The sequence below is a fragment of the Staurois parvus genome, unplaced genomic scaffold (genome assembly GCF_062004578.1).
Source record: "Staurois parvus isolate SC_StPar_1 unplaced genomic scaffold, SC_StPar_1.0 ptg000020l, whole genome shotgun sequence".
Lineage (NCBI taxonomy): Eukaryota > Metazoa > Chordata > Amphibia > Anura > Ranidae > Staurois > Staurois parvus.
The window spans coordinates 14,737,966-14,760,181 of record NW_028317816.1 but is presented as its reverse complement, the minus strand read 5'-3'; the positions used below and the strand labels follow the sequence as shown (position 1 = coordinate 14,760,181).

The following is a 22,216-nucleotide window of genomic DNA, read 5'->3' as shown; positions in this document are numbered from 1 at the left end:
AGCCAAGAACTGGGTGACCTATATCTTTTATTCACAAACGTAGATATCAAGGATTTAACTTAGTGGTGTACATTAAAATAAGGGATTAGGTTAAAGCCCATAAAAAGTTTGATTTAAAAAATAATGTACTGTAGATACACTGAGAATACAGCAACATGGTAAATATATTTTGTGTGAAATGGATTTTAATTCAGGATGGCTGCTGTTTGTGGGAAACAAGTGTTTTCTCTGAGTATGCAGGGGCATGTTTCCGTTTTTTATCCATCTGTACTGGGTCTTCATGCATTTGAAATTTTACACTGTAAAAAATATAATACAAGTCACTAATATAAAAAAATATATTTTATAATAATAGATGATGCCGTATACATGCCAGATGAGGAGGAAAGAATTGAATATGTCCTAAATGACACTGGATACATCTATGTGGGCACGAGCTCTAAAATTACTGCCAGGCCATGGAATTTTGGACAGGTATGAATCCTTTGTTGTATATTGTAAAAATTAGCTTGAAATTAATAGAAGTGCAATCAGGTGACATTTGCACAATAAATTATTCATGCTTATGGCAAGGTCACATATATATTTTAATAAAATCTTATAATTAAAATATAACAAATGTCATAATATTGTAATGGGTCTATCATTAAAAAACTACTATTTCAACCTTGTAGAAAAAGTTGAGAAGTGCACTCCTAAATTCTTCATATTGTTTTGCTTCATGAAAGCCAAAATTAATGCATACATTCTGTCTCTGCCCAACATAACACACTCCCCAGATGCATTTCACCCCTAAGGGCTTGCTCACAGGGATTAGAGCAGGTACAGGAGGTGGTAGGTCAGAGTTTTAAATATCCATCATTAGAGAGGCTGTGATTTTCAGCAACAGCTGAGCCACTCATATACATACTCAATCTGGATTATCAATGGGCTATACAGAACAGAGTGTAAACCAAGATTATTTCAAATATAACAAAAAAGCAGCAAATATAACACACCAGCTTCTCAAGCAACGTGCAATCCTGAATTTTATTCACCTCATTGATGCATTTAAAGGTTTCAATCATGTCTACCCTTTCCATTCTTTCCTCCAGACTGTACATATTAAGTTCCTGAAGTCTCTCCTGATATATTTTTTTCTCTCTTTGTACAATTACATTTAGAAACACAGAACTGCAGCTTCCACTGCTTTTACCAGTCTTCCAGCAATGCCAAATCATGTTCCATGTTACAGACACCCCCAGGGATATCAACCTTATTACACACAGTTGTATCATCCTCAAACAGATTAAACAGAACAGGACCTAGTACAGAGAGCCTTGTGATAGGCCACTATTGACTCGTCTCTTCTCTAAATGAACCCCATTTACAACCACACTCTGGTGTCTGTCCATTAGCCAACTGCATATTCACTGAACCACCCAAGGGTTAAGTCCTAGCTTGTATAACTTTTTTATTACAGGGAAAGTAGGGACCACCTGCACAAAAAAAACAGGCATTCAGGAGACAGCCTCCTGAATGGAATGCCTGACAGCAGCTTCCTAACCACACCTTGAAAAGCAATCCACCATGGATAATTTTTCAGAGAATGAAGTGTGAACTTCACTTTAGGCTGTATTATAATAAGTTATGTCTTTCTTTATAAGGCAAAATTAGATACTTTAAATATTGAAGATAAAATTGGAACTGCGTCCACAATATTAAAATGAGATTAATGGTTAATAGAATGTCTCATAGTTTTCTTCTTTATTTCTAGCATGAAGCTGATGTACTGGACTGTTGCATGTATCTTCTTGATCAAAGTGATCTCAAAGCTTCAGCAAAAAAGGATCCGATCATTCTTTCCAGAAAGTTCTCTGCTTTAGTAAGTTTTATGCCAAATATGATAGATCACATAACTCCATCTACTAAAGCAGGGGTCTCCAAACTTTCTAAGCAAAGGGTCAGTTTACTGTCCTTCTGGCTTTACGTGGGCCAGGCTGTGGCCAGTAGGAGTAAAAATGCCCTGGCATCAGTGCCCTATCCTTGATTTCAATGGGAGAAATAGTGCCCCATAATTGGTATTAACAGGAAGAATTGTGCCCTTTTGATGATGTCAGTCAGGGGAACGGTGCTGCATCATTAATGTCAGCTGGCAGAATAGTGCCCCAAGGGCTAGATAAAGGCAAATAAGGGCCACATTCTGCCTCTGGGCCGCAGTTTGGGGACCACTGTACTAAAGTCTTGAACCTATTGTACCTCTGATTTCACAGTCCTATAATCAAACTTTTTATCATGGGGGAAACGCCTATAATAATATTCAACTCTCCTGGGCCCCCGCTACAAAATTGTTTTACCTACAGCTCATAATTCCTAAGTGTGGTCAGAAAGTTGGAGCTATAAAAATAAACACAAGTAAAAGGAATATGGCTTTTTTTAGCCTATTTGATACCCAGAGCAGATAATTTTTGGACACCAACTTGGTCTTTTTTTCTTTAATAATCATACAGTTCGATTGTGAGTTCCGCCACAAATGTGCAAATTCTGTGATGGCTCGTGATTAGAGCCTACAGAGCACTTAAGACTCTGCCTCTGTCCCATGTGACAGAACTTAAAATGGAACTTCACCCTAAAGGTGAAGTTTTGCTTTATGTCCCCCTCCCCACGACATTTGGCACAATACATTTTTTTGGGGGCAGTGGGTAGCTAGTTTTGATAGGCACCCGCTCACACTTCTGCACAGATCGATTAGGTGATCCAAGTGGAAGTTCTCCACTCTCTTTTCCGGCAGCCTTCTGGAACACGTAACAGATCACAGAAGGTTGTGGAAAAAAAGAACAAATAAGAGGGGGCAAACGCCTAGTGCATTACCAGCGATCTATTGATCACACAAAACAAGACTGATGCCAAATGAATACTCACAAAAATGGAGAATAAAATCACAATAAAATCACAAGATGCCACAGCGTTTGGGAATCATGTAACGACATGCAACCTGTCAGAGCTGGTGGTCTGACGCGTTTTGGGAACTATGCTCAGAAGGCTGTGGGACAATTTACAAAGCATAGCACGTGTTACATATGCACAGTGGGAAGCCAGCTGTGAAGCCCTATGGCGTCACAGCAGGCTTCCCTTAGTAAACGGGCCACCCAAGGGTTAAGTCCTAGAATACAGCTCAGTCACCACAACATTCAATTAGAACTCTTACCTTAATGGATCTCACTACAGTAACCTAACTTCTGTTGAGAGTGCACTACCTTCATTGGTGCTGATTGGCTTGCCTTATTGCATACGATTGCCATTAATCTTTACACTGCCTTATAGGATGAAATTGATTATTTATTTTAAATCCCATTAGTAATAAGAAATATAATTTCTCCAAAGGTGAATTCCAACGATGATAATGGACTCCTGACAGGTAATTGGTCAGGGAGCTATGCAGCAGGTGTTTCCCCCACTGCCTGGACAGGAAGTAGCGCCATCTTACAGCAGTACTATAAAACCAAAAGGCCTGTTAAGTTTGGACAATGCTGGGTATTTTCCGGAGTTTTAACAACAGGTGAGTAATAAACACAATCTTTCCAATTTTAAATATTTTTTGGAGGCCTTTTTGGTCCAAAAGGTTTTAATATCAATTTGCATAGTTAAAGTGTCAGTGCCCCCAAAAGTGATATTTAAGTTATAGCTGGAATCTGGTGGACTGAGTCACCTTCTGAATTCTTTTTTTTTTCTGAATACTTCAACAGTCAAATCTCACTGCTGTAATTGCTAACTCTGTCCTTGTTTATCTGAGGGTTTGGGTTGTTCCTGCTTACCTTTGTTTGTTCTGACTCCTTCTAAGGCATGCTTCCCAATATACAAGGGTTCTTCAAAAAGTTTAGCATTTTTTAAAACTCTCTTATATATATATAAAGGTGCGTAAACTTTTTGAGGACCCCTCATAATATAAATATGAAACACAACAGGGAAATAGAAGTTCCTCTTGATGGTCACAGCAGGTATGCAGAACCATGTACTCAACACAAAGGTCTCACCAATACAGTTCCTCAGGGATATTAAAAAAGGTCAGGTGGTGGGTAAATGCACAAGAATCTACCAACAACAAATAAATCAGTTTTGAGTGGACAGATCATTACAAATGTTATAATGTCCAAAGTATTTCTAAAAAGTATAATATTTGGAATATATATATATATATATATATATATATATATATTTGAGGATTCTTCAAAATATTTACGCATTTTTTTTTAAATGTAATCTTTATTTCAAGATGTTTCCCATACAAAAATATAAAATAACAATCACAATAACAATAGCAAACATGTCTGTGCAGTCTCTGGCGTCAGCAAGAGTGGCTTGCCACTCCCATATGCAAGCCTAATACAATTCAAGTGTTGCGACATTTAAAAAATGCAACAATAAGCTGCAGCATCTTAGGGTACTAAATGTACTAAAATAACAGGAAAAGGGCCCATCTGCTGGTGAATGACAACACCCTTCAGCGAGGGGGTCATACAACATCATAGATTCAGGGCAGCAAAACTGCAAGCTCCAAGATCAAATAAAGTGCTGAGAAAGAGAGGAAAAAAGGGAAAAAAGAGGGGGGGGGGGGGGTTGGCGCAAAAACAGGGAAAGGGGGCAACAAGTAAGGGGAGAAAGAATTAACAAACCTCTAGGACAAGTAACCACCCAACAGAGCAAGCGGTGATACACAGGGGACCAGAGTGAAAAGTTGGTTAACCCTATCCCAAATGCGTAAGGCATGGGTTGTCAGGTAGACGCGGTTGTGGATATCCTCTGCATTCACAGGGCAGCCATGGGGCATATGATAGATTGCATCCCGTCAGGTATTTCTCCAGGGAAACCCAGAGTTTAGTATGGGTGTGAAAGTGCCAATTTAAAAGCCGCTGGAGCGCTGGAGAGCAATAGCCCCATAGTGCCTCCAAAGATCAGGGAGGCCCAGTCTCCCCACCTGTTTGGACCGTTGTAAAAATTTAGAGCAAATTGTGGTTTCCGCCCATTCCACACAAAATCAATAAGCATGCTATGGAACTGCACAAAGGAATGTTTAGGTAGAGGCATGGGCAGCATTTGTATAAGAAAAAGTACTCTAGGGAGAATATTAATTTTAACTATATTCATGTGACCCAGCCAAGTGAAAGCAGTTTTAGCCCAGGTTTGCAAGTCTTTACGCACCACGCGTAGAGCAGGATTATTACTGGAATATAGCATCTCAAAGCGGTCAGTAAGCTGGACTCCCAGGTATTTCAGAGAGAACTTAGCTCATGTGAAGGGGAAAGCCCCACGCAATGTAGACGCTAACGGCCCGGATAGAGTAATGGGCAGGTCTTCAGACTTAGTGTAATTGATATTGAAATGAGATATCTTGCCAAAGAGCTGAAGTTCCCCCATCAGGTTAGGCAATGAGACAAGCGGGTCTGTAAGGTGGAATAAGAGATCATCAGCATATGCCAAGAGCTTGTGTTCGGTGGGTTCTACTGTGACCCCCTTGAAATCTGGGTTTACCTGGACGGAGCGGAGGAACAGCTCTAAGACCAAGGCAAAAAAGAAGGGTTGAAAATGGACACTCCTGTCTCATGCCATTCCATATGGGAAATCATGAAGAGAAGAGGTCATTAACTTTAACCTGCGCAGTAGGAGTTGTGTATAGAGCCATTGCAACATTCATGGTCCCAGACCCAGCTTCTCCAGCACAGCCTTGAGATAAGACCAATCAATGTGACTGAACACTTTCTCAGCATCTGTGGACAAAATAAGGTAGGGAACCAGGTCCTGGAGGGAACAAGCCCAATGGATAAGCTGCACAGCTCTGATAAAGTTATCTCTTCCCTACTGTATATAAATCCTGTCTGATCAGGGTGTATCATGGACGGTAGGAGGCACTTAAATCGTTTTGCCAAAATCTTCGCAAAAAGTTTGACATCTACGTTGAGCAATTATATTGGGTAGTAGCTTTGTGGCAAAGCAGGATCTTTTCCCTCTTTAGGAAGCACGGTCATGTGGGCTAACAGAGCCTCCAGGGGAATAGGGCCACCATTGGCGAAAGAATGCAAGTACCTGCATAAAGGGCCTAGTAGAAGTGGAAGAAAATTAATGTAATACACCTTAGTATAGCCATCCGGGCCAGGGCTCTTCCCACCAGGAAGCAATTTTACCATAGCTTCAACTTCTAAAGGAGAAATCAAGGATTCAAGATCCACCTGTTGCTCTGGAGTCAAGGAGCGGAGGCCAGCAGATGTCAGCTAAGTGCTAATAGCTTGTACCTTAGAGGTCCTAGCGCTGGGGGAAAGGTTGCCATCTAAGTTATAGAGCTTCTCATAATAATCACGAAACACGGAGGCTATCTTAGAAGAATGAAAAGTTGCATCTCCAGAGGTGGTCAGAAGTTTATGCACGTGAATATGGGCTTGCCGCTTCCTGAGAGTTCTGACCAGCATTCAAACACATTTGTTACCATGTTCATAATATTTGTGGGACAGGTAACATAGCTGTCTACAGATGCGCCAGTCCAGTAGGTGAGAGAGCAACTCCCTGAGGTCGTGCAGACATGGAAGAGCCTCAGGAGTACCGTGATGCTTATGTTGAAGCTCTGCCTATTGCAATGCGGTCAACACCCATTGGAAATCTGCCTGATGTTCCTTTTTAAATTCAGACCCCAAAGAAATCAAATCTCCATCAACCACCACCTTATGACCCTCCCACACTGTCCCCTATTTCCCCTAAAATAATGTGTAATAGTGTCAGTAACCATCATCTAGCAGGTTTTCATTCAACCGCCAAGACTTCGGGATGCCATGAGGCAAGTTGAGCATTGCAGAAACAGATGCATGATCAGAAAGTGTGATGTTTCCAATCTCAGCTGCCTGCAGCAGCTCTAAACTGCCATGGTCCACATATAAGAGATCTATGTGAGTATACACATCATACAAGTTAAGAAATCGCTAAAATCCCTGTCTGAGGCATGGAGAGCCCTCCAGCTGTCCACCAGCAAGTGAGTCTGAAGTGCCTTACGAAAGTTCTTAAGAAAAGCACAGCAATGTATGGGTCGGCGGTGGGATGTAGCAATGAGGGAGTCAGGACTAACATTAAAATCACCCACTAAAACTAAAAGGCTCTCTCTGAAGTCTGCCATCCTTTCCAGGACTGCATCCAAGAAAGTGAGTTGGTGGCTGTTAGCTGCTTAAAGCATTGCAAATGTAAACAACTGACTGGCAATTAAGCCTTTCACCAAAGCATAGTGGCCCTGCAGGTTCACAGAGCTATCCTTAAGTTGAAATGGGCAGGATTTATGTGTAGGAATCGCCGTACGCCGAGTCTTTGCAATGGGATGGTTGCTAAGATACCATTGAGCATAAAGGTGCGTGGGCAAATTGGGGAGGGATTTTTGCGTAGAGTGCATTTCTTGTAAGAAAAGCACATGGGCCCCCATCTTTACAATTCCAACCACAGCTTGTTACATTTGTGGGGAGAGCAGATACCCTCACATTGCAAGTGAGTACCTTAAGTCAAGTCATACAGCATAGAAGAAGCAGTCAAGCAGCTGAGCAGCTCCAAGAGATCAGGTGAGGGCGAGGCGGCTCAGGTGCATCCTAGAGAAAAAGGGGAAATAATTAAGTAAAGAATGATTAAGCACAGACTAAGTAACGTCAGCTTACAAAGGATGGATAAGGGTCACCAGATATGGTCGTTAACTACACCAGATCAGGCCTAGGGTATAACTCCACAAGGGAAAAGTCTCCAAACACTTGCCTGGTGCCCTTCAATAGGGCCTACGGGGAGGGTACCTGGGTAGAAGTCTGGCATGGAGCCAAAAAGACAATCACCCAGCCCCACAAAACTTAAGGCATCAGTCCAAAGGTGCCTGGGTGACTCAGGACCACAAAGTGGGGATAGCGAGAGTCTCCAAGGATGACGATAAAAAGAGGCCACAGTACTCTTCCAAGCTCAGGTCGTTGAGGCCCCAGGGGAGGAACCAGAGGAGAGTTGTTTGCAGCCGCAGGATCAGCCCTTTCCTCTTCCAGGGAGCCACAGTTGTGATAAAGGTGGAACAGGGATCTCCTGAGAGGAACGCCAGTCCAGAAAGTCCACAGGTTCCAACTCTAGGTCTTTTAGGAAGTGTGGTAAGTAATCTTTGGTGCACAAGATAACCGGCCGGCCATTTATGGTGACCTGTAGGCTGAACGGAAAGCCCCATCAATATGTGAGACCTGTGTCTTGGATCGCAGCCACTAGAAGGCCCTGCACTGCATGAGGGTGTGCCTTGAAAGATCTTGATAAAAGAGAAGGTGGGCCCATCAAAGTCAAAGAATTGTCTGTTATGCATTTTTTGCATGATGCGGTCCTTAAGAGTGTTTTTGTGGAGCTTACAGATAATGTCCCTAGGGTTCTCTGAATCCTCAGAGTGGGGCCGCTGCGCTCTGTGAGCGCTGTCAGTCTCGATGGATGTAGTGGCAGGGAGCTCTAGTATTTGGCAGAATATGCCACATAGAGTGGGGACAAGATTCTTAGGAGCTGTAGCTTCAGGCAAGCCATGTATGTGAATTCGCCTGCCTACTGCGGTTTTCAAAATCGTCTAGCTGACAGAGGAGGGCCCCAATCCTCTGGTCTTGGGCCGAGCATTGGTCCTTCAACTGAGAGATAGCAGGCAGGGCCTCATCAAATTTCTGTTCAAGCGTGTCAAGACTGTTCCCCAGTTTTGTGGTTTTAAGTTGTTCTGTGTCCTGTTGAAAAGCTTGTTCTACCCGGCTAGTGAAGTGCTCTAAGTCTTCATTGGTAGGTAGAGACCATAGATGTTGTCTAATGTCTCTATCCCCGCAGAGTTCAGCAAGGTCGGAGCCCTAGTCTTAAGAAGCAGTTAAGCAGTGGGGAAGCCGGGGGGGGCAGAGTCATTCACCACCGGGGAGATGGTATGAGAGACACTGTAGGCTGGTGAGACCATGCGTCGTGGTGATGTGCGGCTGTGCAGTCCAGCACCATCTTGGATTTCCCGCTCTGAGACCTCCGGCTCTCTGGCAAGAAGGATTCCAGTGGTTCCTGACCAGTGTTGCCAGATCTGTGTGGCTGGGAGGACACCTGCCAGCACTGGGACAGTGCGGAGGGGTCACCCTTAGCTGTCGGTAAAGCTGCAGAGCCGCGCGTCCTCACTCCTCCATAGTCAGACGACTCCCCCCATTTCCTCACTTTTTTAAACTCTATTATATATATAAAAGTGCGGAAACTTTTTGAAGACCATGTGTATATATATATATATATATATACATATACACACACATATACTATATACAGGTATGTATGGTCAAAAAGTTAACATATTTCTTTGAGAAAAAGAACATATAGGGCATTGTTTAACAGATTGTATTAAAAATCTAGATCTCAGAATACATTACTGTATAAGTCATAACATATCATTCAATAGACATACAAAACAATTCACTGAACATAGTGGACAGCTCTAGTTTGAATTTTTCCAGTAGTAAGCTGCTAGTAAGAAGCTAAACCTGCCCATGCACTGATACTGTAGATTATCAGACAAATGTTCATTCTCGGCACATTTGATGCCTTGATAAATGTTGTTCAAAAGTACGTAAAATTTCATTTGCTTTAACAATGGATTTTTAGAACAAATTGACATTCCTGAATGAAAACCACATTCAATGATTCGAGAAAAATTCTCCATCCCACCGTGAACTGAAAATTAATGTAGTTTTGACTCCACTACCGATTAAAAAAATCAAATGTTCCTAAGACCAAACATTTTCAATGAAATGTTACTAGTGTGTGTCCTGCTTAAATGATCATTCCTCAGCCAATTCATCCTCATGTTGTTCACTCCCTATCTAGTAAGCTGCATTTTTCTGCACACCACCACACATGTATAGTGTAAACAATAGTTTTCTATGTGTCATGTTCACACCACTTGCAGTGTTGTGCAAAAAAATCTACTTAATGGACATAGTGTGAATTATCCCTCATGGGTTGTGTCCACCCAATGCACTAAGAGAAGGTAATGTGTTAAACAGGGGCGGACTGACAACTCATGGGGCCCCTTTGTCCTTGCCCAAACTCAAAAAAACCTATGAAAAAGGTACCAGGGGCAGCTCATGGGGCCCCCTACTGACCCCGGGCCCTCGGGCAGCGCCCGAGTTTCCAAATGGTCAGTCCGCCCCTAGTGTTAAGAGAAGGCAACCTGCCCGATTGCTAATTACCTGTGAAGCTGACCAACAAGTTTGGGAATTACCCACAGACATGTAATCAACAGCCATCAAGGCCATTTTTAGGGTGCCACCTTGTGCCTACGACTACCCTTATCATACACAATTGTTGGTAGATTTAGTTGCTCTAACAGATCAAAGTTCAATCAAAATATATTAGTGTATATGGTCTTTACAATTGCACTCTACATCTTTATTAAAATGTTGTTCCCTTCTCTAGTTATGCGAAGCTTAGGAATCCCGGCAAGAAGTGTCACTAATTTTAATTCAGCTCATGACACTGAAGAAAATCTGAAAATTGATTATTACCAGAATGAACAAGGAGAAACAGTAGATGATATTTCAAGTGATTCTGTATGGTAGGTGACCTCTTCCCTGAGAATCTTAACCAAAACAGGTCTTAACTGAGCTTGCATTTTATTTTACATATAATTTATAAATTTTTTTAATAACTGTTGACTGATGTACTACTGCTTTGTGCAAACAATTTTGTACTAAATAAAAGCATAACTATGGATGTGTTGGAACTAAAAGTTTGAATTGATGTACATTGTATTTCTACTAGTTAATTGGTACTAATTTACTTAGGGCTCTTTCACACAGGCGGCTGGGGGATGGTAAAGACATGGGCTAAGTTGTGGTTTTACCAACCCCAGCTGCCCACCCAAATTCTAACATTAGGGCCTGACAAGGATATACGTATGCCATGGCCGAGATGCTTCACTTTAAAGCAGCAGCATTTCTCATTCCAGCTGCAGGGTTTGACAAGCAGCAGCTTGCCCATTACATTCACTTGGAGTGCACAGCAATTGTTGGACAGATGTTCATCTCACGGCTGCAGTGAGATTTTTTTTTACTAAAAAGCTCCCTTTGGGATTGAAAAAAAAAGGAAAATTTCAAAAGGAAAAAAAAACCTGAATGCCTGCCAACCACTACAATACCATCCTTTGAAAAGCTATCCACTGCAGATTGATCTTCAGATTGCAGTAAGTGCTGCTGCCAGCATGAAAGAAGCCTTAGCGGAACATATAACTAATCTGAAGGCCAGTGGGAAAAAGCTGGTCCATTTCCTTAATTACAATAATACAGTTATTGCTGCAAAATAATCAGAATGAGCCTGGTGTTGAAAATGATCTTGGATAGAAATATCCTTCTTACCTTTAAACTGAATTCCTAGTTATAAAACAGTGATTGCAGGTATTAATGTATTAAACATAATTCAAAGTATTTAAAATGTATCTAGTACTTCAATGTGACCTAGTGGTTTCTTTTTGCAATCCAGCATATAGAAAAACAATTAGTTTGGCAAGTAAAACAGCTATGCTTGGAGTTCAGGCTTGGACTCTTCAGTTTTCTTCTTTTCAACTTTCTAAAAGTGAAAGAAAGAGAATTTTTGGTTAGCAGCAAGGACTTTCTACAAGTACTGTTCATAAAGTCCTTTGTTATAAGGGCATTTCTATGGGGTATTGCTGTTCATGACTAAGGTTTAAATAATATGTTTTGTTAAATCCATGGTATTGTCTTGGCTATTTTCCATATTACTTTAGGAACTTTCATGTGTGGAATGACGTGTGGATGAAAAGACCTGACCTACCTAATGGATATGATGGCTGGCAGGCAATTGATGCCACCCCACAAGAGAAAAGTCAAGGTAAGGTGTAGAATGACAAGCAACCAATGGTCATTTTTTTGAGTGGCCAAGATGAAAGCCTCTATCCCATTGCCTATGTTTTATTTCTGCATTATGGTAGGTGAATAGCTTGAAATAGTCATGCCATAGATCATGACAGTTTGAAAATTTGCAACCTGAGAAACTGAGACCACAGACAAAGTTTTACTGCTGTTGCAACATTATTAAGAACAGAAATCAATCAACACCCTGACCAAGAGGACATTTCTAGCCTTAGAACATCTATTGCTCCAAGAGTGACAAGCTCACAAAACCTAAGGCCCCATACACATGAATGAATGATCACCTGTTTTGTTTTTTTTTTTGCATGCTAGCCTCATATCGAAAGTGAAGAGGTTATTAAATTTATGAAAATTCTTGAACAACAGAATAAAAATTTGAAAGTGATATAATGTATTGTGTTTCGGACAAAAACTGTACTGATTAAAGGAAAATTATATGATCTGGTATCATACACGAAAACATTTTTGTGCTTGTATTAAATACAAAGTGGTGTAGCGCTAGATAGCATATACCATAATACAAATATCATAATACAAATGTGTGACAATGGGTGCTCAAAAAACACACAAGGTCAGAAGGACCTGATACATGACCTGTAAATAGTGAACCCACTCCCAATAAGGGATTTAAATCAAGTGACTCTTAGTACCCACAGCTGGGACTCAAACCTATGAACATATGAATCCCTGTGGAGGGATAAAGACACATTAAGTGCTCATAAAACACATATAGACCATATAAACAGCAATAGTGTAGCAAAGTCCAACAAATGTGAAGACAACAGCGGTGCTCCAATCTTCTTGATCATGCAAAACGCACACTGTGAATGCACAACACAGCGGTTGGTGCTCCCAAGAATAGCTGCAATGGCCTCTCACCTCCACTCAGCGACCCCTAGGGACTACAAAGCCTTGCGGATCCCTCCTGGATCCTTCTTGTATGAGTACTCCTGATAGTCTGATACCTGGGCTGCAAAGGACCCTTTGATGTACCGTATCTTCACTAGGAAACCCCTCTGGGTCAAATGGATAGGCAGGCAGATGGATACTTGCAAGCAGATCAATTCAAATGGCCCATACAACAGAAGAACACATCCTCTATAGTGTAAAACCGCTTTATTGAATAATAAAATAGGCTAAAACATAATGCACTCACATTTCAGCAGACTTAAGCAGGCATTACCCATGAGTGTGGGTGTATTGAGATGAAACAGGGTATACAAAGATGGCGACGCACCGGAAGTGCGTCACGCCGGAATTACGTCACCACGCTGTGCCATCGACGCATTGCGTTACGCTATCACGTGACTTCGTCAGGACGTGATAAGGTAATGCCTGCTTAAGTCTGCTGAAATGTGATCTCCCTTTCTACTTGTATGCTACATACTTTCTATTTTGTCCATTTTCTATTTGTAGGTGTCTTCCAGTGTGGTCCTTGTTCTCTGAAGGCCATTAAAGAGGGAGTTGTGTATCTGCCTTTTGATGGCAAATTTTTGTTTGCTGAAGTTAATGCAGACAAGATTCAATGGCTGGTGACCTGCATAGATGGTGAGGAGGAATTCACCAAGATCAAGGAAGAGCAGAGGAGCATTGGGAAATTCATCAGTACTAAGGCGGTTACTAAGAACTTTAAAGAAGATATTACATCACAATACAAGCATAGGGAGGGTAAGAATACATGCTCTTTATTGTTGTAAGTTGTCAGTTGCGTCACTTACCTAGAAATAAAACAGGTTGGAGCAACTCTGCCGCAGTTCTTTATTTCTAAATATGGTTTATTGAACAGTTTCTATACACATTAAACAATAAATGAGTTTATATTCATCTAGGAGATGTACATGAGCTTACAATAGCAATAATAGTACTTATTCATAGCTTCCTGTTAATAGTTTCGGTGTACTTTCCCTCTCCTGGAACTAAATGCCACTGTCACTTTTTCCTCTTGTTCCTATTATTCCTCTTTGATGTATAGATCCATAAAAATATGTATTGTTTAGCCACCATCACATTATACTGCAGTAACCTTTCATTTAATTCACTTTTTGAATCCCATTAAGGGATTTCCCCTAATTTCCTCTTCCAGACAAGTATGAAGTGAGAAAATCTCTCCAAAATGAGGGCAGTTCTCCTCCTAGGCAGTTGTCATCACATCAACTATCCCTATTAGAAGACTTTTTGTCACATCCTGTTCCAGTGACAGTTTCAGTGACAGTTGTAAAATGTTGAATTTCCCATTACTTCATGGGAAAGTGACAAGTGTCTTCAGTATGAACTGATAATGGAAAATAAGTGCCACTCGGGCTACAAGGGAAAGCAATCCTGTGTCCACCACTGTGAGTGCAGGCCAGGGAAGGAGCTTGTCTCAGCTCCAAACAAGCAAAGGATGGATCCTGTAAAGCCGTGCATCTATGCAGACCTGCTAGTATTGAAAGGAATGACAGTCTCAGCCTGGGCTCCCATAAGGCCACACTCCCAATGTGTTTCACTCCACCCCTCAGAGCTTAATCATGGGGATGGAGACTCCATGTGGAGGGAGGGGTCTCCATCCCCATGATTAAGCTCTGAGGGGCAGAGTGAAATGCATTGGGGGTGTGGACTTGCATGGAGACTCCATGTGGGGGGGTGTCTCCATCCCCATGATTATGCTCCAAGGGGCAGCATTGGGGTTTGACCTGGCGGGTGCCCTGGCTCCCAGGCTGCAACTGCCATTCATTTCAATACCAGTGGGTCTGCATAGATATGCGGCTTCATGAGATCCATCCTTCATGGGATCCATCCAACTGTCTTCAGCACCAATAGAGAGGGTGCATCTCATCAGTGGGGACACCCACAGCACTCTTTATCCAAAACCAACAGATACACTGTACTGTTTCATGATCTGTATAATTAGGGGCATGTCAAGGGTATGTCCTTTGCCCAAAGGGTGATATGTTCATTGTAGAGAAGAATAATATCTTATTTATGTTCCACATTTATACAGTCTAGCAAACAACTCTTATTGATAATCAGATCCAGATCAAGTACAGTTCAATCAACCTAAGTTTTATATATACTGTATACCTGTAGTGCTTCCTGGTGGCCCCTTTAAGTCTCCAGGTAGACCGTCGCTCCCTCACATGGACTGTTCTGTTATAGGATATGTTGGGTCTTTTCCTCCATGTTGGAAGATTTGATGGGCAGATTATTTCTATTTAAAGTTATTAAGTTTAACGTTTAGGATGACATATACTTTGAGGTTACCATAAATATTAGATGCCTGTTGACTAACACCTACAATTTCAAAAGATTTGCACATCAATTTGCTTGTTTGTGCAGTACAAACTATCACAATAAATGTTTTTCAGATGATAGCTTTCTATGGTTTTCTAGTTATTTCCTTAAAGTGGAACTTTACCTATAACAACTTGATGAAAAATAATGTTTTTAAGCAAAGAACATACAGTCCATATTAATAATTATGCTACCAAAATGAACATGTGCCAGAGGCTGCCATTTTACTGAAGCCCGGAGCCCCTGAGCAGCAGCAAATGTCTAGGCTGTCAACAGATTGGCCTCTACATTTTCAGCACAGTGCCAAAAATTAGAAATCAAATGAGCATGTGCAGAGCAGGTTAAGACAGTGTATTGCTGGAATTTAAAAAAAAATAGGCTATACATGCGAAAGGGGCCAGCCTTTTATTTCTACCAGGGGTACGCCAGTTTGCTTTTGTCCTTCATTACTGTCCTTTAATGTAATGGGTCCAATTCATTAAAATGTAGTTAAACCCTAAATATATTTTTCGCTGTTTGGCATCGTGTTTCACTGTATACAATTAAAAATTTTTGTGAATCTGTTCAAAAATTTCATACCTAGATATCCTGCCAGTAACAGATAAGGGTTCTAAACCACTAAATTAGCAGCATCCGGCTAAGTAAGATGATAGACCAATAGCGCACCTGAAAGACTCACAATATTTCTGCTAACTGTGAGGCATAGGCCTACTATAGTCAGCCTGCAATGAGCAGTAATGTTACTGGCAGGTTCTCCAGGTAAGAAACTTTGCAACAGATTCTCAAAATAATATGATTAAAAAATTGTATACAGTGAAGTACTAAAAAATAGATGACCTTAGGTCTGTAAAGGAATGTAACTGAGGTTTGATTGCCAGGGATTCTTACTTGGTCCTCATAGGCCACCATTTCATAGACAGGTTTGGCATTATATTATAAGGAGCTGCTCTGTTACCCTATCAAACCATTATATAATTTAAGTATGGTACACTTTATTATCATTGTCTCCAACTGTATTTACAGTACATCTTCTTTGCTGTTCAGGTTCCGACGAAGAGAGGGCAGCATTTGGAACTGCCTGCACCCACCTAAAGTCAGACATCTGCATGGTGTTTGCCGCTCCTCCACCTCCTCCGGCTGGCATTAAGTTACAGGTCACAGGAGACAAGGAATTACTGCCGGGGAACACTTTGTGTCTGAATATTGTGGTTGAAAATGAATCAGATGAGGCAACGACCATCACTGTCACGGCTGGAAGTCAATTGCAAACCTATACGGGCAAAGTCATTGCCTCTTTGGCATCTATCAACCAAACTGTGGAAGTGGCAGGGAAGAAAGGTACTGTAAATATGTATCTGAACCCTCTAGCAGACGTATTCTTGATGATATCTGCCATAATATTTCATCAGGGGTGGATGTGGCTTTAGGCACAGTAGGCAAATGTCTTTGGGCTCTAGACTCTTAAGGATGACAGGTCTCAGCACCCCAATCCCCTGCTACCCCTCCTACTTTTACTCCTATGTAAATAGGCCACCACTATTTAGAATGATGATCATATTAAATTGGGGTTTGTTGTGTTTGAGAGTGTCCAAATATTCTTACTTAATAAACCCATATTAGACACTTGTGTATATAAAGCAGAGTGACCAGTAGAACATCATATAGCCAGGAATGATGACCAAGCAAGCTCTTCTTTAGTAAAGCAAGTAAACATGCTTGCCTCAAGACTAAGAACTTCTGCTATGCTCTGTCTTTAGATAACCCCTAGTGCTCTGGACATCTTTTGTCATACGTTCAATATTTATTTTTTGCAAAACAAAGAATATTTATATTTTAAAAATATATTAAATATAATTTAAAAAAATGCAAATCTGTTCGGTAAATGTTTTATTTAGCAGCTTAAAAGGATTGTGCCTGCTAGCTCATTCATGTTTACTGCCAGGAGTACCAGGAATGCCAGCTGAGCTGTGTTCATCAATCAACCCACCATTAAACATGTTGCCCATTGACCAGCATGATATTTTTTTTCAAAACCCCACCATAATATACACTGCACATGTATTCATAATATCCATACAATATGCTGATTGTGGATTAAATGCTGATTTGCTGTGTATGCATTTAACATTCCTGTTTGCAAGTTTCTGTTTTGTTCACTATATTTTTCTTTGTACTTACTTTACCTGAAAACAATATTTGTAGCTGGATCAGTCCCATTTAACGTGGCTGCTGACCTGTACATGAAGTCTGTAACATTAATAGAGGATGAGCTTATGATGAGAGTCAATGTCATGGTGGAAACAAAAGACAAATATGAGAAAATCAATGAGTGTCTCATGATTCCATTCACTTATCCACCACTCATAGTAGAGGTGAGTTGTTCAATGCCTGAAGATATACTGTACATAGGTGTCCTCCTTTTTAAATGTATAATATACAGTACTTTGCTAGCAATTCTCAATCAAATCCTGGGTATACACCTTGCACCCCAAATTCCACTTATATTTACCTACAGGTAAATATTAAAAGCATCAATGAATATAGTTATTTGTCTATTTAAAATAATGAAGTGCAGTTTTAAATGGAGCTAGTATAAATAGGTAGATTTTGGAGGAGCACAGCCTCTTGTAGAGCCCAGTACAGCAGCAAGCAGACCAGAAAAGGGAGCAGCAGCATTGGGAGTCAATCAGGTGTCTTGCATGCACATGTGTTAATAACAGGGGCGGACTGACCATTTGGAAACTCAGGCATTGCCCGAGGGCCCAGTGTCAGTAGGAGGCCCCATGAGATGTCCCTGGTAACTTTTTCATAGGCTTTTTTGAGTTTGGGCAAGGACACAGGGGCCCCATAATCCCCTATTGCCCGGGGGCCCCATGAGTTGTCAGTCCGCCCCTGGTTAATAAAGAACATCCTAGAAGGAAAAAGCAGAGAGATGACATGATTAGTCTGCTGCTCTTCTTCAGGGAGCATAGAAGCAAAAGGGATCTCTAAACGGACACATTAGAAATGAGTGACAAATTATTTATCGTTATTGATGGTATTATAATGATTTGTCACTAATTTCTAATGTGTCCGCTTAGAGATCCCTTCTGCTTCTATGCCCCCTGAAGAAGATCTTGAATTGGAATGATTGAAACACATCAGGGCTTTTGGGAATGTTGTATTGTTGTAACCCTGTAAGGGATTATATTATTAAAACAGTATATCAGAGCCACTAATACGATTTTAGGAGTAATTAATCTTTTTTAACAAATGTTTGTTTAATAAAGTACATAGAATTTTTTTACCAATATACACTATATTGCCAAAAGTATTGGGACACCTGCCTTTACACGCACATGAACTTGAATGGCATCCCAGTCTTAGGCCATAGGGTTCAATATTGAGTTGGCCCACCCTTTGCAGGTATAACAGCTTCAACTCTTCTGGGAAGGCTGTCCACAAGCTTTAGGAGTGTGTCTAAGGGAATGTTTGACCATTCTTCCAGAAGCACATTTGTGAGGTCAGGAACTAAGGGGCCAAACCCAATACCTAAAAAACAACTCCACACCATAATCCCCTCCTCCACCAAACTTTACTTTTGGCAAAATGCAGTAAGGCAAGTACTGTTCTCCTGGCAACTGCCAAACCCAGACACATTCATCGGATTGCCAGGCAGAGAAGCATGATTGGTCACTCCAGAGAACAGGTCTCCACTGCTCTAGAGTCCAGTTGTGGCGTGCTTTACACCACTGCATCTGAAGCTTTGCATTGCACTTGGTGATGTAAGGCTTGGATGTAGCTGCTCGGCCATGGAAACCCATTCCATGAAGCTCTCTATGCACTTTTGTTGTGCTAATCTGAAGGCCACATGAAGTTTGGAGGTCTTTAGCCATTGACTCTGCAGACAGTGGACGACTTCTGTGCACTGTACGCTTCAGCAGTTGACTGTGGATTATTTATTAGCAAGGAAATTTCACAGATGGACTTATTGCACAGATGACAACCTATCACGGTACCATGCTTGAAGTCAGTGAGCTCCTGAGGGCAACCCATTCTTTCACAATTGTTTATAGAAGCAGTCTGCATGCCTAGGTGCTTGATTTTATGCACCTGTGGCCATGGAGGAGATTGCAAAACCTAAATCCAATGATTTGGAGGGGTGTCCCAATATTTTTGGCAATATAGTGTATGTGTGATGTTTCGTTAGGCTGCATTAAAGTCCCAAGGGGGTAATTTTTTTCTTGTATGGGTTTAAAGGGCTGTAGTATTTTAAAGCTTGTATGCAAAATAATCTCAGTTTTTATTTGTCACGGTATTTGTATTTTTATTTTGTGCTTTTTCTAGTTTACTAAAACTGAAGATTTAGATGATATTGGCTAATAGAAAATGTTTATAATCTATCAGTGCAGAAAGTTAGTGAATTGATATTGCTAACATTGTTTTCTACAGATGCCAGAAACTGCCAAGATAGATGAAGATTTCATGTGTACTTTTACATTTAAGAATACTCTGAGCATTCCTCTAGAGAAATGTGAGCTGAATGTGGAAGGACTGGGCATCTTCAAACTTGAGAAATTTGAGCATGGGTACGTAAATATCAAAATGGGTCCAGTATAGTACATAGTAAATGAGCCTCCTATGTTTATCACCTACCACCCAGAGTGATGTTTCTGGGGTATGTAGACCACTTCTGGTCCATGGGCATATACCAGGTGGTCCCCACCCATCTTGCTGTAGGATGTGCTGTCATTGGTGGTAGATGGAAGGAATATTCACTACTTTTGCTTTCCCTGACACAGCCAGGAGTACGTACGATACTGATCTAATATACTAATATATTAAATATGATGCTGCAGAATGTGCACAATATCTTCAGTAATACTGGAGGGTTTTTCTCTCTGTCTCTCCATTTTCAGTAGCCAGTAGTGCTCCATTTTCAGTAACCAGTAGTGCTCCATTTTCAGTAGCCAGTAGTGCTCCATTTTCAGTAACCAGTAGTGCTCCATTTTCAGTAACCAGTAGTGCTCTATTTTCAGTAGCCGGTAGTGCTCCATTTTCAGTAACCGGTAGTGCTCCATTTTCAGTAACCGGTAGTGCTCCATTTTCAGTAGCCTGTAGTGCTCCATTTTCAGTAGCCAGTAGTGCTCCATTTTCAGTAGCCAGTAGTGCTCCATTTTCAGTAGCCAGTAGTGCTCCATTTTCAGTAGCGCTGTTCTATCCAGAAGCAAACCTCTTGGCAAACACTACTGCTGAAATCAGAAAGAATACAAAAATTATCTTCCAAAGTCTGTGATATTCCACACCCTTCACCAAACTGTACTTCTAAGGGTGCTTTCACTCTGATTTGTTTTTCTTCCATTTTTGCATTAAAAAAAAAAGCAGAAGCAAAACGCATCACCGTTAACGCCTATGAAACTCCTCACACTGGTTGTAGGTCCTGCTTGCTGCATTTTTGATGTAAAAAAAACGCACCAAAAACTCACCTTCCCATTGAAATGAACAGAAAACACAGGTTTGTATTTTTGGTGGATTTTTTGAATCACGTTTTTTCACAGGTGCAAAACACACTGGAAACATGGTAAAAAGCGGGAATAACGCAAAAAAAATGCAATAGCGTTTTTACCGCGTTTTTTCAACAGAACAGTGTGAAAGTAGCCTAACTGAAGATGTCATTATAAAATAATTGTAGCTAAATGTATGTATTCTCTCTGTAAACAGAGACATCAGCCCTGGAGGAATCTTCCGATGCAAGATCGTCTGTGCTCCGAAGAAAGCTGGAGAAAAGAAGATTGTGGCTGAATTAATTTCTAAGCAGATCAAGGGACTTTCTGCTGAAAGGATGATCACCATTACCAAATAAAATCTGAATAAGAGGGTTTTTAGTCAAGGGCAAAGCCATAAAACCTAAAAGGTCTATTTATAAAGATTGATCATCACCTACTACAAAAATTTCCTTTCCCTCTGATTTGCCAGTAACATTTTCCTCAATTTATTAAAGTTACAGATTATTAATAATGTAGGATTCCCCTTTTAGGATTATGTAAACGATCAGCTAAATTTTCCATCCAAAATGGCAGTCCACATTTAAACATATTTTCTTCATTATTTTTTTCCTTTGTTAAAATATAGAAAAGGTTGTGGATTATGTCCATCGCAGCTGTAGAGAAACATTACGCTGGCTAAAATATATTTCTTATGAAAAAATTCATGTCAAAATACGTTTAGATCTTTATAAACAGGTTTAGTCTTTCATTGGATTGGCTTGTCCTCAGTGGAGGAATACTCTGATATACATGAACAAAAATCACAATAAAGCCTTAAATTTCAAAAAATGTATCTAATAATCATTAAAGTCATTTATTGGAAAACATTGTTTTTGGATGAAACATTCTTATTATTTATTTATTTCAGGTACTTATATAGCGCCGTCAGTTTAAGCAGCGCTTTACATACAGTTGTGGCCAAAATTATTCAACCCCCACTGAAATTGAGTGTTTTGGCCAGTTTGACATTGCTTTTGATCATTCAGTCATCTTGCTTACATTTACATTAAAGAGGCACTTGTAGGTCAGACAAATATAACATAACAGTTATAATGAAATAACCACAAATGTCTTTTCTGTGCTCACAGCATTATCAGTTTTATTCAACCCCCAAGTGACATTCAATCTTAGTACTTAGTACAGCATCCTTTTACAGTTATAACAGCTTTTAAACGTGAAGCATAGCTTGACACAAGTGTCTTGCAGCGATCTACGGGTATCTTCGCCCATTCTTCATGGGCAAAGGCCTCCAGTTCAGTCACATTCTTAGGCTTGCGCACTGCAACTGCTTTCTTTAAGTCCCACCAGAGGTTCTCAATCGGATTTAAGTCTGGTGACTGCGATGGCCACTCCAAAATGTTCCAGCCTTTCCTCTGCAACCATGCTCTAGTGGACTTGGAGGTATGCTTGGGATCATTGTCCTGTTGAAAGGTCCAACGTCTCCCAAGCCTCAGGTGTGTGACGGACTGCATCACGTTTCCATCCAATATCTCCTGGTACTGAAGAGAATTCATG

The 22,216-nt window shown here is 40.8% G+C and overlaps 1 protein-coding gene across 1 annotated transcript in view; it reads left to right on the top strand.

Annotated features, from left to right (window-relative positions):
- TGM4 (transglutaminase 4) overlaps nt 1-21,528 on the top strand; it is a 28,459-nt gene extending 6,931 nt beyond the window's left edge. The window contains exons 4-13 of the mRNA XM_089687677.1: nt 356-474; nt 1,757-1,864; nt 3,364-3,538; nt 10,435-10,573; nt 11,762-11,865; nt 13,323-13,574; nt 16,221-16,514; nt 17,379-17,548; nt 19,608-19,744; nt 20,877-21,528. Of these exons, the coding sequence (XP_089543803.1) occupies nt 356-474; nt 1,757-1,864; nt 3,364-3,538; nt 10,435-10,573; nt 11,762-11,865; nt 13,323-13,574; nt 16,221-16,514; nt 17,379-17,548; nt 19,608-19,744; nt 20,877-21,018 (1,640 nt within the window). The 3' untranslated portion in view covers nt 21,019-21,528. The remainder of the gene's footprint in view (nt 1-355; nt 475-1,756; nt 1,865-3,363; nt 3,539-10,434; nt 10,574-11,761; nt 11,866-13,322; nt 13,575-16,220; nt 16,515-17,378; nt 17,549-19,607; nt 19,745-20,876) is intronic.
- The last annotated feature ends 688 nt before the right edge of the window (nt 21,529-22,216 follow it).